The sequence below is a fragment of the Polypterus senegalus genome, chromosome 12, assembly GCF_016835505.1.
Source record: "Polypterus senegalus isolate Bchr_013 chromosome 12, ASM1683550v1, whole genome shotgun sequence".
Taxonomy (NCBI): Eukaryota; Metazoa; Chordata; class Cladistia; order Polypteriformes; family Polypteridae; genus Polypterus; species Polypterus senegalus.
In genome coordinates this window covers 111,087,821-111,105,880 of record NC_053165.1, presented here as the reverse complement: position 1 = coordinate 111,105,880, position 18,060 = coordinate 111,087,821, and the positions used below count along the sequence as shown (strand labels likewise).

The 18,060-nt window shown below is 37.6% G+C and overlaps 1 protein-coding gene across 1 annotated transcript in view; it reads right to left on the bottom strand.

The window, feature by feature from the left end:
- The window catches only part of LOC120541537 (insulin-like growth factor 1 receptor), a 384,927-nt gene extending 369,163 nt beyond the window's left edge, over positions 1–15,764 (bottom strand). Inside the window, exon 1 of the mRNA XM_039773260.1 lies at positions 15,610–15,764. Coding sequence (XP_039629194.1) covers positions 15,610–15,703 — 94 coding nt within the window. The 5' untranslated portion in view covers positions 15,704–15,764. The remainder of the gene's footprint in view (positions 1–15,609) is intronic.
- Between the last annotated feature and the right edge of the window lie 2,296 nt (positions 15,765–18,060).

The following is an 18,060-nucleotide window of genomic DNA, read 5'->3' as shown; positions in this document are numbered from 1 at the left end:
AAGTCTGTCCCCAACAAACAGTTCCCTAGTATTCTTCGCCCTATTTCAGCATGGACCGCACAGACTGCACTCCCTGCATTATAAAGTAAACCCCTGTATACTGTTAGGCAGCGCAGTTAGGAGTACAGCGTGCCTTGCCTGGGGCCAGGGGGTAAGAATGCGCTGGATCTGTCTATCATGCCTTCATAGCCTGCAGCTGTGACTAGGCTATGATGGAAAAAAGAGCAAGCAGGCTGTATGTAATGGGTGCTCAAAGGGCTATCAGAGCAAACTTGGAGGAAGAGATTCCTCTGCATGCAGCTCCTGCCAGACACCAGCAGTTACATTAGATGGAAGAAGCTGGCTGGTGTGTTCTGCAAGCTAAACTGTGTAAAGAAAACACAAGACACCTGTGGGATTGCAGAAAGCGTGTCTTAGGTTAGAAAAACTTGAAAAGTTCCCCATAAATGATATGAAAGGGAAAAAGAATGAGGGCTGCAAAAAAAAAAAAAAGTGCAGGAAAGTCCACAGAGAAATCTTTCTTATGTTGCACCTTTTCTCAATGATGATAAAAGTGTTTTTGTATTTCTAGGAAGGGTACAGTTGTATTTTCAGTTTGCAAAATTAGGACAACCCACTTGCTTTTTTCCTCAAGAATAGCTGAAAGTGATTTCTATGTTGAAATATTTAAATAAATCATCCATAAATTAAAAAAATAAGGGGTTTTATTATTTGCCATATCACCCAGCTCTACAGTGAACGTACTGTATACTTTTTTTCCATTTAAATTAATTTAAACTAGAGAAACAGTCCTAAATGAAAATGGTGCAAAAACTGGATATAAACAGTAAAATATTCACTCATTATTTACTAACTTAAGTTATACTGAAAATTCTGAACACCTACTTTATGTACCGTGTCCTGGGGAATTATCAATAGATGGGCTTTGCAGAGAATCATGTTTTAAGTACAATAAACTTTTCTGCCCACCAGTTTGACACTACTGAAAGTGCAAAAATTTTCAGGAACACATCAGATCAAAAACTTTCGATAATGTCCAAAATCAAAGTTCTAGCCCCATAAGTTTGAAAGTAATTGCATGACAGATGAAGATTAACATTTTTATACATAAATTGTATTTGTGTTGCAAAAATTAGCCTTATAAAAGGTTTTTATACAGGTGTGAAAAGTCCAATTAAATCAGTTTTGGAATAAGGCTGTACCATAAAATGTGGAAAAAGTGATGTGCTGCGAATACTTTCTGATAGATAGATAGAGATAGAGAGATAGATATATTGCTGTTGTCATAATCGGTTTGAGTTTCATGGTTTGTTTCAATTACATTAGTATTTGCAGGACTTGCTGTGTTGAAGTGACATTCGGCATTTGTCAAGTGTTGTAAGCATACGACTGGTTTCATCGATAACTTCGCATCCAGCTTTTGAGAGTTTAAACATTCATAAACATCAAGTGTACACTCCAAATCGTCACCTGTGAATCTAAGATGTTTAAGAGGCACTGGTGGTTGTCCAAAGGTGTAAAATATTTGGCCATTTCGGTAAACTTGAAATCGACAACCAAACAATTCAGCGGCAGCCATCAACTCACATGCAGAACCATAGGTGAAGGGCTTAAGCATTTCACTCTTACAGTGCTCCTGTGTAGTATAATTAGCTCCTGTACAGTCATCAGTCCACACCTTGAACCTGTCCCAGTCATTCAATACATAAAACACAATGTTCCTCCAGATATCAAGAGTGAGCCTTATATGGCCGTACAATATTTAACACAGAGAATGGAAAAGGCAGGCGCCATCTCCGGGCATGGAAACCACTCGGTAAGTTACAGTTATTTGATCGACGGTGATCACCTCGATAACATGTTAGTGGGGGTACGGTTGGAACGATAAAGGAAATGGGTACGTGAACAATGTAAACTAAATCTAAAACACCTATACAATAACTATAATCGTAATAAATGAACAATAAAACAGCGGAAAAGCCGTGGATTAAATTAAAAGGCTGCAGTTATCAGCAGGGAGACGTGAATACCGTGGCAAAGCAAGGAAGGGAATGAAGAGACCGGAGTGATAGATGGCCTTATATAGGCAGGCAGCCAACAACGTGGGAAGCGTAGGGATGGGGGACCCAACGGCACCTCACACAGCGACCGAGCTGCAAGCTATGGACGTATATATGTATGTAAGTAGGATTCAGTTAGCGTTGGGAACCCGCGTACCAAATTTCTTGAAGATGGGCCCATAGGTAACAAAGACCATTAGAAAGTTCAATATGGCAGCCGACAGTGGCATCATACCACCAAAATAAGTACGTACATCGGTTTTGGTTAGTGCAGGGAAGCCACCTACCAAATTTCGTAAAGATGGGGCCATAAATAAGAAAGTTTAACATGGCGGACGTTGTCAACCGCTATGACCGTTACGCGTAGAATTTCGAAATGAAACAGGCTTGCCACCTCTGTCTTCACTTCATCCACTGAAGAAAAATGTGTTCCCTTCAGGTCACTTTTGATTTTCGGGAAAAGTAAAAATCACAGGGAGCTAAATCGGGCGAATAGGGAGGATGAACGAGGACAGGAATGTTTTTGACAATCAAAAACTGCTTAACAGAAAAATCAGTATGATCATTTTGAACAATCTAATTCACGGTTTTGATGCTTTCATCCGTCCGAGACGAGTGTGGGCGACCTTGGGCATTGAACACCTTCCACATTTTCTTGTGTTGTCCTTCCTTGAAACGTTTGTGCCACTCAAACTTTTGTGCAAGACAAACGGTTATCACCATACACTGTTTTTATCATTTCATATGTTTCTGTTGTTGTTTTGTTCAATTTTGTGAGAAATTTGATGTTGATTTGCTGTTCGATTTTTTCACCTAACATTATAGTGGCAACTTGTGTAGCCATTATTGTGCAAATACTGACTGGGCTATTCACAGGATATATCTAGCCGGTTTGAGAGGACGCGTAGAAGGAGATATAGTTCTATGATTCACGTTCGGCCAACCTCCAGATGGTTTTCCAGGAAAGCCCCAAGCCCAGTCCGGTTATTTTTGTGTCTCACCTCGTATTTTAAAATGAATACATTTTTCACAGACTACTAAATTAAACATTAATGTACTAAATTTTTAAATAAAACACAAGCAGCTTGGGTTAGATGAATATTAGCAAAGTTAATAAAAAAACACAACACATAAAGAGTATGTGGGACACCAGATGAGTGTTTGACATCAACAAGTGGTCAAGGATTAGCATACCAGACCAAACTAAACTCAGCCTCTGTTTCATCTGTTAACAGTTGGAGCAAAATACAAGTGACCTTAATCATTACCTCTCATTGTTTTAGGCAATGTGTGTCAGGTCAGCAGTTAAGTAACCTATTAGACAAGTTGGCTCAGGTAGCTAAAAAAGGCATTGCTAACATTGTGTAGACTCTTTAAAATAAGTTACTATAGCAATAAAAGGAAAACTTGAAATATAGCAGTTATTTTCCATTGTGTTTACAGTGAAAAGACCTCAGCTCTTTATTGCAGAGATGAAATCTTAAAAAGTTCTAGCACCGTGATGGGCAAACTATTGCTTAGGTTGCCATCCTTCGTGATCAATTTGAATTTCACTTTCAGAACTTTATGTAGTGCAGGACAGAATTTGCAATTTTGTAATCTTCTTTTACTGTTAATTTGAACAATATTTCAAGATTTCCTTATTTGATTTCTGCAAACTATACATTAAACATAATTTGTTTCCAAAGAACAAATGGATGCAAATCATTTGCAAACATCATTATTTGGTAGCAAATACAATTGTGAGCAGGTCTTATCACAAATAGACATATAGAAGCCTACTGACAGGTACAAATCTTTGTAATAAATTGCTGTGATATCCATCATCTCCGTAGTTAGATTGTACAGAACCCTGCAGTTTCATGTTCATCATTAGAACAATGTCATAGCAAAATCACTATGCTTTAAAAAAAATTTCTTTCACTAGTGTTTTGAGTAATGCTCTGCTTAAAATGTTTACTAATATAAAAATAGTTCCAAAAATTGTTTTAAGTTAATGTTTGTCATTAATACATGTGTTAGATAACCAGGGTTCCTATTTACAATCAAATTATATATAGCTCACTGTAGAAGTCATTACAGACCACTCATCATCCCAGGAAATAGGTTTGCCCATCCCTTTTCTAGCATGAAATGGCAGTAAGTGAGGGACCTCAGTACAAAAAAAAACACCTGGAACAGATGTTATGACCAATTGCTGAAACATAACAGGACTTAAAAATAAGGTAGCTGGAGATAAAATGTAGCCAAAAAACAGGCCAAATGTGCAGATCAGGAAATTCGCATGATGCCAAAGCCAAAACACTAAACTAAATCATACTCGGAAGTCAAAAGAAGAAAGACTAATAACCAGGGTGCTAATAACAAATTAAGTTAATTTATTTATGCTCAATCTTAGACAACCATGATGTGCACAACAACCTACATACTTCGAGTTGATCCCACATTGCAACAGGGTAACAACTGCAAATGTAATGGATAGAAAGATGAACACAGTATATTCATTTTGATACTTGATATCTTTTTAATTATAACACATTGACTTTGCAAATTCATGAGAGGTTAATTACTCCCCTATTTCTCATAGAAACTCAGATGGGGATAAATCAATTAATCCACAAGATTTATTCAGAGTAGCACTGTAAAGATGCAATGGTATGATCGAAGTCAAGTGTGTAACATTTAAAAAGGAAGCTGTCCCAAAGAAAAATTTAATATTAATTAATTTTTCATTGGAAGAAAGGTATTTGCATTCTGAACCAGTGTGTTTGTGTTACAAGTTTAGTAAAGAAGATGTTGTTTGCTATGTTACAATTATGCACGATTTTATAAAAGGTACTGAAATTAATGTTTATGATAAAATGTTTTGTAGCATACAACTAGATAAAAGTCAAATCCTGCTATACTTTTTGTTGGCCCGGACAAACATTCATGCAACATCATTTTTAATGGATTTTGTTTAATGAACTGTTCAAAAAAATGTATGACAAAAGTTTTTCAACCAAATATGGCCAAACAAGATGATAATGCAATACTAAAAATACTTAATGCCGTGCCAACATTTTAGCCGACCCTTGTTAGACAAAAATAAATTGAGAGTCAGTTGCGAAATTTCTGGTCTCAGGTGATCTCAGTGAAAGTGCAGGTGCGGCATGACACACGGCCGAAATTCTGAGTCAGTGCTCCAACAAGCATCCATGCAGGTGGTTGTATCATGTGCCAATACTGTACTGTTTAAGTTTCACAGTGCTTCACAAAGTTTTCTTTGCGATGACAAAAAAAGGTGAGAAACAGAGTTTATGCTGAAAGAAAAACTAACAATCCTGGAAAAAGTTGATCTTGGAATGAAAAAAATTGACATGGTTAAAGCATTTGGTATCATGCCTAAAAAAAAGGTAAAATTTAGGTGTTGAGACCTGAGCAAAATAAAAAAAAAAAACAGAAGTGTGTTTGTATTTATATACAGGTACTTTATTACTGTATGAAGAAGTCAGGTACAGTCTCAAGACCATTCAAAATAGGAGCTGCTACTTCAGCACTCAAGCACATGAGATAGGGACCGTGACACAGGTAATCTTCCTGCTTTAGTTCCCACCTTCAGAACACCAGCAACTCAGAATGATCACTGTGGAAGACCAGGCGAGTGCAAGGAAGAGCAGGTCAAACCCCGGTGTTAAATGTTCTAAGCACTGTGCAACAAGCATGTTACATGGTAAGTCTGATCCTTCAGAGGACAACAACTTACTTTGCCTTTGGTTTACCAGATGCAGCAGTGCAGCTACGGAGCTGTCCTTGCACCGCTGCCATTAGAGATGGTGAATTGTTGGCGAACCCAGTCACAATGATACAGTATATGCATTTTCCCCTTATTTATTATAAAAAATTTTCTGTTATAAAGAAATATTTTTATGGTTCCATGAATTTCATTACAACAAGATTCCATCACTATTTCTGAATTTGTGCCAAAAGTTTTGTTTATTTTACACCCACCCAGGACAGTAAATATGGATAAATAGTCTGGAATGATTCATTAATGTAATCTTTTCACCTCAGAGTTGTTGCACAAACAGTTGAATCACAAAACGGTAGCTCTCTGAGAAAATAAAGTGTGCCATGGTAAGATGTGGAAATAAATTGATTAGTTTAAAATAAAACTAAAATAAAAAAGGACAAACTTTCATTTTGGGATAAGAAAAAAAAATACTTAAAAGGAAAGCAAAACACAAAAAAAGTAACAAATAACCTAGAAAAAGTTTTAAAAGAAACTACATAAAAATGAGGATAGAGAGCACAATATTTTAGTGTGCCAGAAAAGCATTTAACTGTAGATCAAATAGCATAGCAAGTGGAGCTGAAAATCTGTTCCCAAGTACATTGTGAAAAGGTATATTTAAGATACACAAAATGCTTCATTTTACTAATGAAGATACAGGATAACTATTCAAAAATATGAATATACTGCTCCAATGAAACATTCCTATACAGTTAATACGAACAAACTGCTACTGGAAGGGATGTGCAAAAACAGATCTGTAAAATGCCACAATACTACCTAGCATACCCGGAATTACGATGCTGAAATTAGTGAAAGGTAATACAAACAACTACTCTGTTACTAAAAAGCAAAGACTAACATTCAAATGCAAGGTTTTTGTTAATATGTTCAAATTACATTCAAATAGTGGCAATTGTTCTGACAGCCCTACCCAGGACTGTGGAGCTGTGAAAGGCAGCAGTACCAACCACTGTGTCATCAAATTTCCTTCCTAAGAGATAATACTTTAAATGAAAATAACATGCTTTGTTATTATTTGTAACCAGGAACCAGGCTACCTCCCAGAACAAAAGAATTCTTTTACAGACTGACGATATTGAATTGACCTGAAATAAGAGTCCATATTTGCCATCTGCTACTCCTTTTAACCTTGATTCCTGCCTTGAGCTCAACGCTGCCAGAATGGACTCCAGATTTTTTGACTGCATGTGTTTGAAGATGGATGAATCACTGAAGGTTAAAACTTTACTAGAAATAAAAAACAAATTGGAACATTACTACCTACTCTAAACATCCTTACTAAAATAATTTTCTTACTAAATTAAATACTGTAAATTAATATAATCACTGTTTATATCTTCTAATGGCAGTGAACAAGTTGAGTAACTGACTTAAATTAGTGTTACTGGCATTATAACAGTGACATGATATCAACTAAGTACACGGAGGTACAGAATGGTGCATTACATCATAATCAATTGCATCATGTTACAAACATATCCAAACCTATTGAGATGTGCATGTGTGAACAGAGTCACTAAAACAGTTTCAGCACAGTTACAAGGCCGCTAAAGCAGGCTGTGCAAATCTAGTTCCATTTAAATCTGTGATCTTTTCTGTTTCTATGGCTAATTTCATGGCTCTCTGTAGCACGAAATGCCATTTTCCACCTTCCCAAAACAGCTTAGAAACATACCACTTGTTTTGATTGGATGAAAACAGCAACAGGCCAGACAGAGAGGGCAGGGGAGGTTATAGCACATTCATGTTTAAGCCAGCCGTCCCCTCCTTTATGTCAAGATGCAGCCAGAGTGAATATGTGAGGTCCATACAGGGCCACTTTGGCAACAACCACAACTATGAAAAAACAAAGGTCCTGTAAGACTGCAGAACTTTACAGAAGACACAATTGTGTTTTAGAGGTGTTAAATTGCAAAATGTCAGGTCCAACTCTTCTTAGCTAAGGAAGCCATTCAAACATGGAAAGGGGTAAGGAAATTAAGTTTGAACATATAGCATTACATTTTGGGACACAATTTCTCCAAGATAAAACCAGCTGCATCACATTTTTTCATCAACTCACTTCATATTTAAAAAGTGACGAGTTTAAAGAGATTGGGAGGAAAAAAAAAAGATATATAAAGGCCCTTACAGATTGCAAACCCTTCTGTGGAAAAGCTGTTTCAGCCCAAGTCCTGAGTGCTTTGGGAGGTAAGGATGAGAAGATTTGGGGGGGGGAAATCAGGGCAAGTCCTTTATTAGCAACCACAATGCTGTGACTGAAACAAATTTTTCCTAAAGCCAAGCAATAAAAGTCAAACTACAAAGCTTTGTAACTTGAACATTTCATTTTTTACACAAATCTTAAATGAAAGCAGTTCTTTCAGCTGTGCCAACTGTGGTCTCTTTTGGTATTAGCTTGTACTATTGCTAAACCTGGAAGGTTGGAGACCCCACAGTGTTTGCCTGTTAGAACAACCATGAGGATACACTGCTCCTCGGGCACTAATTGCATCCATTTTAAAATTTAAGGATTATTAAAACTCTTTTTGTTCCACTTAATACAACATGGAGAGCAGGCGATACAGTGATTAGCACTGCTGCCTCACAACAGCAAGGTTCAGGTTTCAGTCCTGGCTCAGGCATTGTCTAAATAGAGTTTGTATGTTCTCCCCGAGGTCTTGTGCTTTACACAACAATATTGAATGACAACACTGAACTAGCCATGTAAAGGTAGGAGTGGTTTATATCTGCCTGTCCTGTGATAAACTGTTTAAGATTGCTTCTTGGCTAATACTGTCATGATAGGCTCTAGCACCTGCACCTAAACAGGAAATACTGAGCCCAGGTATTTTTTCAGGCTGACTGGATTTTATGTCCTCTGTAACATATGAATGTCTTGAAAAGAGTTTTAAAAATTAAAGCTGAATTCTGTTTTTTTAAAAAACAGCTTGCAAACATTATATGCAGTACAGTAAATAAAAAAATGCCAAGACACCATCATTACAAACAGCACTAAAAGAACGAAAAAAAAAAAGATTTTGAAAGCATGCCTTAGAATTTGTCTTTTCAACTTGGATCGCTCAGGTCTTAATTCACTAATTATACCCGACTGAAAACTGGGCTACAAATGAACTCCTCAAAAGGTCACATAACGCAATCCTGCCATTTCAGCTGCTCACATACACACAGCCGTCAGTCAGCTCCATTCCTCTTTTATTAGTTATTTTATCCCAAATTCTTTGTTTTCTAAAAAAAAAAAAAAATGTAAAATACATTATACTTGCATTTGGCAGCAGCACAAAAATAGTCTAAAAGTAATCCCTAAACCAAGAACTACAGTCATGCATTTTAATCAAATCCATAAAATCATCAAATAATGGAAATGTGGCATGATATTTTAAAGTGACTTGTCCTCATGGAGAGTGGAGAATTAAGGGGAAAAAAAAAATCAGAATGCACAACCTGCTACAAAAGACACCATGTGATTCTGGACTCTTTCGTTTCTACTGAATAATTAAAACCAGAAAAAAACAGCAAGAAGGTAAGACATCGAAGAATGAGGCATAAAAAACAACAGCAACAAGGTACTAGGCAACACTACGGGCCCTACAGCTAGGACCAGCCTGCAGGACCTACTTTATGCTTGAAATCATCTGGTTTACTAAACACAACGTGGCTTGAGTTGTGTGCATAGTATGGCACTTTTCATTTATTATTAACAAGATAAAAATAAAAAACAAACTACTGAATTTTTTTGCTGAGTGAACCTCTTATTTTGTTTGTTGACTTGGAGTCTTAACAATAATAGGGTACAGCCTCCATTTTTATGCTTGGACAATCTTGAACAAATTTAGTGAGGTTACAAAGACTATATACTGTAAAAGTATCCAGGCTATGAACCCTAATCCTAAAGCTTACAACTACTTCCAGCTATGTCAAAATTTTAACACCAAGCATACCGAATGCTTTCAATTTTTCTACTAAAGCACTATACCCATACGTTTTTTCATGTAAAATATAAAAACAATGTTTCTACAGTTTGTTTCCATTTAAATAGTATTTTGTGTTCCTTATTACATTCCATTTTCCTCTCACTCACTAATTCTGACATAAATTTTAAACTTTCTCTAAGAATTTTTCTCTTAATACGACTGACACAGATCTTTCAGCATTTATAATGCTACCTTAGATCTATCTGCTATTAATAGTAGTGTTAAATTAAAAAGATGCAGAGCTTAACACCTACTCTAAAGTAAGGCCATGGCAGATACAATCAGATTAAATATATATTTTTGAATAACGATGTGTATACTGCTGTATATTTATTTGTGTCACAGATATTGAGCTGCTGCACTATGCTGTTCAGTTTTCAGCAGACATTAATAACAAACAAAAATTAAAAATGAATAAAAAAAAAAAACTAAAATCATGTTATATATGTGCGTGAAAAGATTGTTTTGACTTATGTCTAGTTTTTGTAATGTATACTAGCCATACTATATTTGTGATTACTGCATAGTGGACTTGATTAAGAATACTGTAATAGAATAAAACCAATTCCTGGTGATACACATTTACTTGGACTGTGGGTCACCTTCTGTGAACATACAACCTTTACTTTACAGTATATAGCTCCTTTCAAAGGCTGGACTGTCATGGTGGTTTACAGTGCCATAAAAAACACTAAAATTAAGCAGTCCATTACTTTAAAAGATAAATGTACAAAGGAAAAGAGAAAAATGTACAAAGCAAAGAGAATCCAAGCCCACAGTAAAGACGAGAACAATAAAGAATGAGAAAATTAAGCTTTACATAATAAGGAAGAGAATGCTACAATTTGATTACAGTCTGGGTTTAAATTTAGAACATCTTCCTGTAATGCTACCGCTGAATGCTCATTCCACTTTGAAACACCCTCTCTCAGGAAAATGCTCCCCTTTTTGGAGCACAAGGCCATTTTGGTCTCAATATTTTGAAATTAAATATTCAAGATGAACATTTGCCACAGATTTCAAAAACAGGCAAAGTTAATGGCACGGTTTCTGGATCTCTATTATTCTGGTATTTTTGAAATGAATATCAATTCACTATTTCATGATATTTGAATTCAAAAACTGCACTTGCTTGATAAGCACTTTTATGAAAGTTCACATTATATGACACAATGAATGAAAGGGAATTTCATTTAAAATTAGGTTGCAAATAAACACACTAAATTACAAGGTGGTGTTCCCTCTGCAGTATTGCTATGAGCATCCTCTCACCCACCTATTTTCTGAACTCTTTTTTTTATTTCTGGGTCACATTTGTCTATGGGGCGGCACGGTGGCGCAGTGGGTAGCGCTGCTGCCTTGCAGTTAGGAGACCCGGGTTCGCTTCCTGGGTCCTCCCTGCGTGGAGTTTGCATGTTCTCCCCACAGTCCAAAGACATACAGGTTAGGTGCACTGGCGATTCTTAATTGTACCTAGTGTGTGCTTAGTGTGTGTGTTTGTTTCCTGCCTTGCGCCCTTTGTTGGCTGGGACTGGCTCCAGCAGACCCCAGTGACCCTGTAGTTAGGATATAGCGGGTTGGATAATGGATGGATGGACATCCTGCTGTACAGGATACATGACTGAGAGCAAGCCAGGCCAATAAACCAGTTCTTCAAGGGGCTCTACCACATTGTCACATGAACTGGGCTAAAATGACAGTTTCCCAATTAATCTAATAAACATTTGTATTATGTGAGGATGTGGGAGAAACTAAGGAAAATCCATAGAGACACAAGAAAAGTGATTAACCTTCACAATGACTGTGACTGAGATACAAGGCAGCAACTTTTAGTGCAATACCAATATTTACCCCATTCATAAGTAGTATCACTAAAAACAAGGCACCAGATATATTTAAAAGAGCTCATGTACTTTATCATGGTGTCCTCCAGTATAAGCCCTACACACTGTGTTATGCAGTCTAATATGCAATCAATAAAAATAACTAATACTTATCCCTGTGTACACAGAGCAGACAAAATGCTCAACTTTACAGTATTGCATCCATTGTGAATTGCAGTGTGTGGTTAAAGACAAAAATTCAAAAAAATTGAACAACTACCGCATACATATTTTTTATTGTGCAGCTCAGTCCTAAAGGTGTTAACTGACTAAATATCAAGTACTGTACATCAACAACACATTTCACAGCCATTATACTTTATAAAGTGGTTCTGTGTATAAGGAAAAAAGACAGTCCTTCAAATGATTATGCAGGATGCATCCAAGCAAAAGTTTATAAAAACAATAGTCCACCTCATTGTTTTTTCATGTAAAGCAATGAGCGACTAAATATCAACTTCAGTATCTTACTTCTATAATTAACTGTTTACTTACAGTTCATTCTGACACAGTGAGCTTTAATACAATGACTATACATATAATCAATTCTTCATGATCAAACTCCAGCACTCAAAAGCTTGAAAAATTATACCACGCTTTATTTTGTATTTTTATAATATCAATGTTATTTACAGTGGTGTTCATTGACTTTGCCACATGGCAGGTATAAATCAGAATATTTGAAAGTAAATCAGTACACAAATCTGTTGGCTGGTGCTGTACACTGCAAGTTTATTTTCTGCCGATATAGTTCTGCTCATTAAATACAAACTGACACACTTATGTATGCACTGTATCGGGATTATACTGTGCATAACATAAATACATTACATTGTACTGAATATTACGTTTTGTTTCCACCTCGGAGCGAGATTAGTGTGCCCCTAAGTGGTGTGACTTGCACCTAACAGATATCTTTGTGACACAGATACAGATCATAGTCGTGGGGTAAACCCACATGTTGGTGCAACATGCTATGCGTTTTTCTTCATCACTATCAAAATTGACAACTCTCATTAAATTAGGAAAATCAAAAACATCTTACCAATGGATACATTATTTTAAAGATTGCATTGTGCATGCAAATACCAAAATATTAAAAAAAAAAATACAAACCGCTTACTATAACATAATTATTAAACAAAATACATCATCTGCCTTATTTTACGAATAGTGCATTCTACCGTTCGTGTAAGTTTATTTTCAGAACACATTGTCGTTGTTTCTCTAACATAAACATTTCAAGAGAGACGCATGCACGTAGATTGGAAGCTCAAGGTGAGGCTGCGTAAGGCCGGACGGGGAAAGCGCCGTCCCCTGCACCTGCGCACAGCGCGCCCACACCTCGCTTTTGCCTGCGATGCGCAATCCCGCGGACCACGCTGTATCTCAGGCGACGTCTGCTCCTAGTGCACGAGGTCTACAATACCAAGAAAAACACACACAGAGGTGACGCCAACCGACGACAGAGTCCGATGCGCGGCTGTGTTCCTTCACGGACTCTACAAATTTCGTTCATTTCTGCAGTATGCTTCCTTTAGAAATACGCTGTAGGTCTGAGGGATGATCGTGAATTCGAAGAGACGCATTGTTTTGATTACTCGGCTCTGTGTATTTTTGCTCGCAGGAAAATTTACGCCAGCCAGTCACTTTAAAACAAAATAAAAAACGTGAATAAATATATAACTAATCTACAGGAGGAGTAACGCGTCCTGTTCAGCTGTTCTTGGATGTATAAAGATAACGGAAATGTTGCAAGGGAATAAACAGCGATGCAGTTTGCTAATGGCGTGTTTGCAAAGTCTAACGCGCTAATGCGCAATCCTAGAGGAAAAAAAACACGACAGTCACGTGTTTGTTTTTTTTTTTTCCCTTTTAAATGCAACGTTACTGGCTGTATTCATAGAAGCACGCACCTTTGCTTTGGGAACCAAGAATGCCCTATGCGAAATCCGGATTAAAAAATGAACTGAATTCGTTTTGTTCAGCATTTATTTAAAAACAGACAAACGAGAATAACTATACGTGGCGACATTATTTTTTTGCAGTTTTTTATTGCATATTTTGTATAGGGTCAAACATGCTATTTTGTAAAATAACTGGAGCTTCGTGCACAACAAGCTTTTTAGTTGAATTGATGGAAAGAGCAAAACAGATGCAGGCTCTCATCGTAACTTCCCAGCGTTTTCTCATCAACATATTCCGAAAAAAAAAAAGCGTTAAGAGTGCACAAAGGGAGTAGCTAACTTCTGCCTGAAATGAGACGAGTCTGTGCCCGGAGAAAAAAACCTCAATATAGCAGAACGTGGACAATACAAGAACGAACGGGGGACTCGGATGAAAATGAAAGAAGTGAAAATCATTTTATATACCAAACTTCCCAAAGCATTCGCAAAAAAGCAAGAAAAACGTGTGAGGGACAGTCACTTTGGTATGGTTTCTTTCATATTTTTTCTGAAATAATTATTCGCCTAAAACAAAGGATATGTATTTTTTGTTTGTTGTTTAACCTGCTATGGGTCTGCAGTAATCAAATCGAACCATGGCTTAAAAACGGGAACATAAATAATTTGCTATAATTAAACCACGATCCAAGTAAAGCCATATAAGCCCGTTCAAGACAATGCATCGGTCGCAAACGTACAAACTAGCAGTTGCTTTCCTTTCAAAAGGTAACACAAGGTGTTACACAGGCAGTGCTTGATTGACAAAGTCGGTAATCCGCATACTTACAGACAGTGGCCCAAAAGCTTCTATACAAAACATTTTATAGAAAACCCCAAAATATTTTAGACTAAGTAACGATTTTAAAGCAAATAATGAATTGACTACAAGCATAATATTGGAATTTACCAGGTGGGACCATTCCAACAGGATCAATCACGCATAAAAAAAACAAACGGTTTTAAAGTACGCCCAGTCTGGCAACCTGATCAATTCAAATGTAGTAATAATTTTAAAGCCTGTCTTAAACAGAAGTTGATATCCCGGGACCCTGAATTGGATTACATAAAACAGACAGTCGGATTTTGTCATCAGTTTACAAAAACACACTGTATAGTAACAAGAAATTGTTTAAAAGTCAGTAGTGCAAGACTTCTGGCAATGGATTCACTTAAGAGTCCTGGGCAGCATTGTGGAAAACGTGCTGAACTTATTTCACCACACGACTCCACACTCGATGCACGAGGCTACAGCGCTGGCTTTATCCTTACAATACACAGCCTCAAGAAACACTACCACATGAGCAATTCAATTTATTGGACCTCATTTTACAAGCTCAACTGATTAATTTCAAACAATCATTAAGAGTAGAAGCGATCGGCCTTGTTTGTTGCATACTTAAAATGCAAACCTGCCTCCTTTCTCATTTCCAGTAAACATCCAATACAGATTACATTGCCAGGTCTGTTTGCCTTCAAGCATTCACATTACAATTTAAATTAATGAAATTGGTGATTTACTACTACTTCTGTGTTCTACTGTTTTCCACTTTACAATCCTGAATAAAAGCATTTCAGCAATAAATTCGCTCTAACATTCAATAAAAAACATACTTTTAACAACAAATCAACTGTCTTCGCCTCTTCACTTTTTGGTCCCAGTTAGGGGGGTATAGGACAGCAATGCTGATTAAAACATAGCAATAGGTTATAAAACAGTGTAGTATATTGGAAATCTCCAAATCTCTACGTAAAAATACACGAGTTGGCACATAAATCCCATTTCACCTACGTTGAGCTATTAAGACCAGTCTTCGTCAAAAGTTCATTTGTGTTTTGAACGACTTGCTATGCGTTGTATTGTTGATAGCGAAATAACAAAACGAAATAACGGGTACACGAAAATTGTACAAGACACATTTCTTTACCAAAAAAAAAAAAGTCATAACTTACTTTCTCCGTTGGCCGGCCACAGACAAATCATGGAGACTAACAGCAGAAGACCCCACAACAAGGTCATGGATTTCTTCTCTAACCCAGACCTCATTCCTGTTCGTTAATCCCTAATTAAATTGGTGGGGGGAAAATCTTCACCGAACCCCCAACCTGCCCAAGGACTTCTTGACGGAAAGTAAAAATACCAAAAAAATAAAAAGGTTAGGAAGGGTGCAAATATATGTAAGAAAAAGAAAAAAAAAACACAAAACAAAAGTCGTATATTCCTTAAGAGCCCGATGGCCTGGGAAAAAATGAAGAAAAAAAAAAACTTAAATCCGCTAAAGAGAGGTAACTGTTTGGATTCTGTTCTGTTACTTTTTGTTGAACAAGTGTGCAATCGGAGGTCGTCGGGGATGATATTCCAGCACTCCCTCTGAGGATAAAACAAGCCACACACAAATAAAGATTAAATATTCTCCTGTATTAATGTATAATCGTACTAGCTGTGTTAGGCTTGCCAACGATACAAAGATGCGCGGCTGGCTAACGCACGACACGAGCAGCGGCGTGGAAACTGCTCCCGTGAATAGTCAGTGTCTTCAACCTCCATGTCTTGAGAGTCGAGTGTGGAGGAGGGAGCCAAAGAAAAAAAACAACTAAATTCCAGATACTGTTTTCACACACACACACACCCCAAAAAACGAAAATCTCTTCAAACAGTCGCGAGTGAAAAAGGGTGTGCGAGCAGCAAATGTGGAAGACACGCTCCGGCTTTTTTCACGAAATCCACGTTTTTCTTCTCTTGCGGATACGCTCCCCCTCCCTCGCTCTCCCCTCGAACAAAAAAGGAGAACGGATTAATGAATGAAAATGCAACTCTTCCGTTCGTCACCCCCCTCTCTTTCTCCTCCTCTCTTCAGCCAGCAATGCGCTTTCCAAACGATCCACCGGAACGAAAACGCTTCGCCAGCTGCATCCCCGTTTACTTCAAGCGGACGCTGCGCTCTCTGTTGTATTCGTTCTCAGCCGCAGTTAACGATTCTGTATCTCCTTTCTCTCTCCTTTTCTCCCTCCGTGGCCCTCCACGTTAACTGGGAATTGACTTGCTGGAGGGTTGGAGTTACTGTATGGGGTTTTTCTTCTCCCCTCTCTGCTCACAGATGTGGATACAAAGCGAACTTCTCCTGTTTGGAGTGCTTCCTCTCGCCTCGATAATTTCTTGTTGTTCTTCTACCTTAGTTTTCTCTCAATTGCTTTCTCTTCTTTTTCCAGCATTACTCTCCAGCAGCCTTCTCGCAAACCCCTTACTGTCTGCCCGTCTCTGCCGAACGGAGTCAACGCTGTAAACAACAGGAGCCACACACGCTTACGCACGCACACACGGCCGGGAGGGAAGCCGCCAAATCCCGGATAGGAGTATGGGAGGAGAGCGGAGTGGACTCATCTCGCGTGTACGCCACTGCCTCCAGTCTGAAGCGCAATGGCACGCCTAAAACACGCAGTGCGAAATGCGACTGAACAACAGCAGACAGTGCGCGAGCGGAGGTGAGCCGTCCACACTTTTAATCGTTGTAGTATTTTTATGTTTACTATTAACACCTTACTTTTTCAGAACATTAAGATTTTCGTCCTTCTATGCCACTATTTAATAATTATGCTTTTATGCAAAATTCAACTGCACAAGAATTCTGGATCAAAATTGTAGACGAATGCTTTGTAAAATCACTACTCCGTCTTCCTGTATAATGAAAACAACAAACAAATCAACAAAACAGATGAATGACAGGGTTAGCGTTTTGAAAATAGCTGTCTTTTCAGTCGAATATAGAAAAACATCAAAGTTACACAGGACGATTATTATGAATGAAGGATGGGGTGGATGATCTACAAGAAGTAGAAATTAGTATAGATTTCGGGTTTCGTTGATGAGACTTTCTCAACTTCCACGTCGAAAGCGTAAATAAGTTACGAGCCTGAAGTAAATGATAAGCTATTTACTGCTCAATCGACAGTATCAAAACTTCTCCATAAACGTTAAAATACGATAAAACGTTAAGGTTCCGGTAAGACGTTGAGGAACCCAAGATTGGTGAGCGATTGGGAGTCGCTTTTGGGTACAACGGCCTGGTTATACAATAACGAAATAATAGAATCGCACATACTATGCCTATTAAAAAGCATTCACGCCGCGGAAGTTAACAGATTTCATTGTTATACAGCGTTGAATCTCAGTACATTTATTGTTGACGTTTTTGACACAGATCAACAGAAAATGATTATTTGATACTTAGGTAAAATAGATTTCTGCCAAGTAGTCTAAATTAATTACAAACATAAAAAAACAAGATAATTTATAACAAGTATTCAAACCCTTCTAGTGAGTACTTAGAAGTACTTGTGACAGCCGTGACTACTTTGAGTCTATGTGGACAGGGATTTCTATCAGATTTGCACAACTGGACTCAT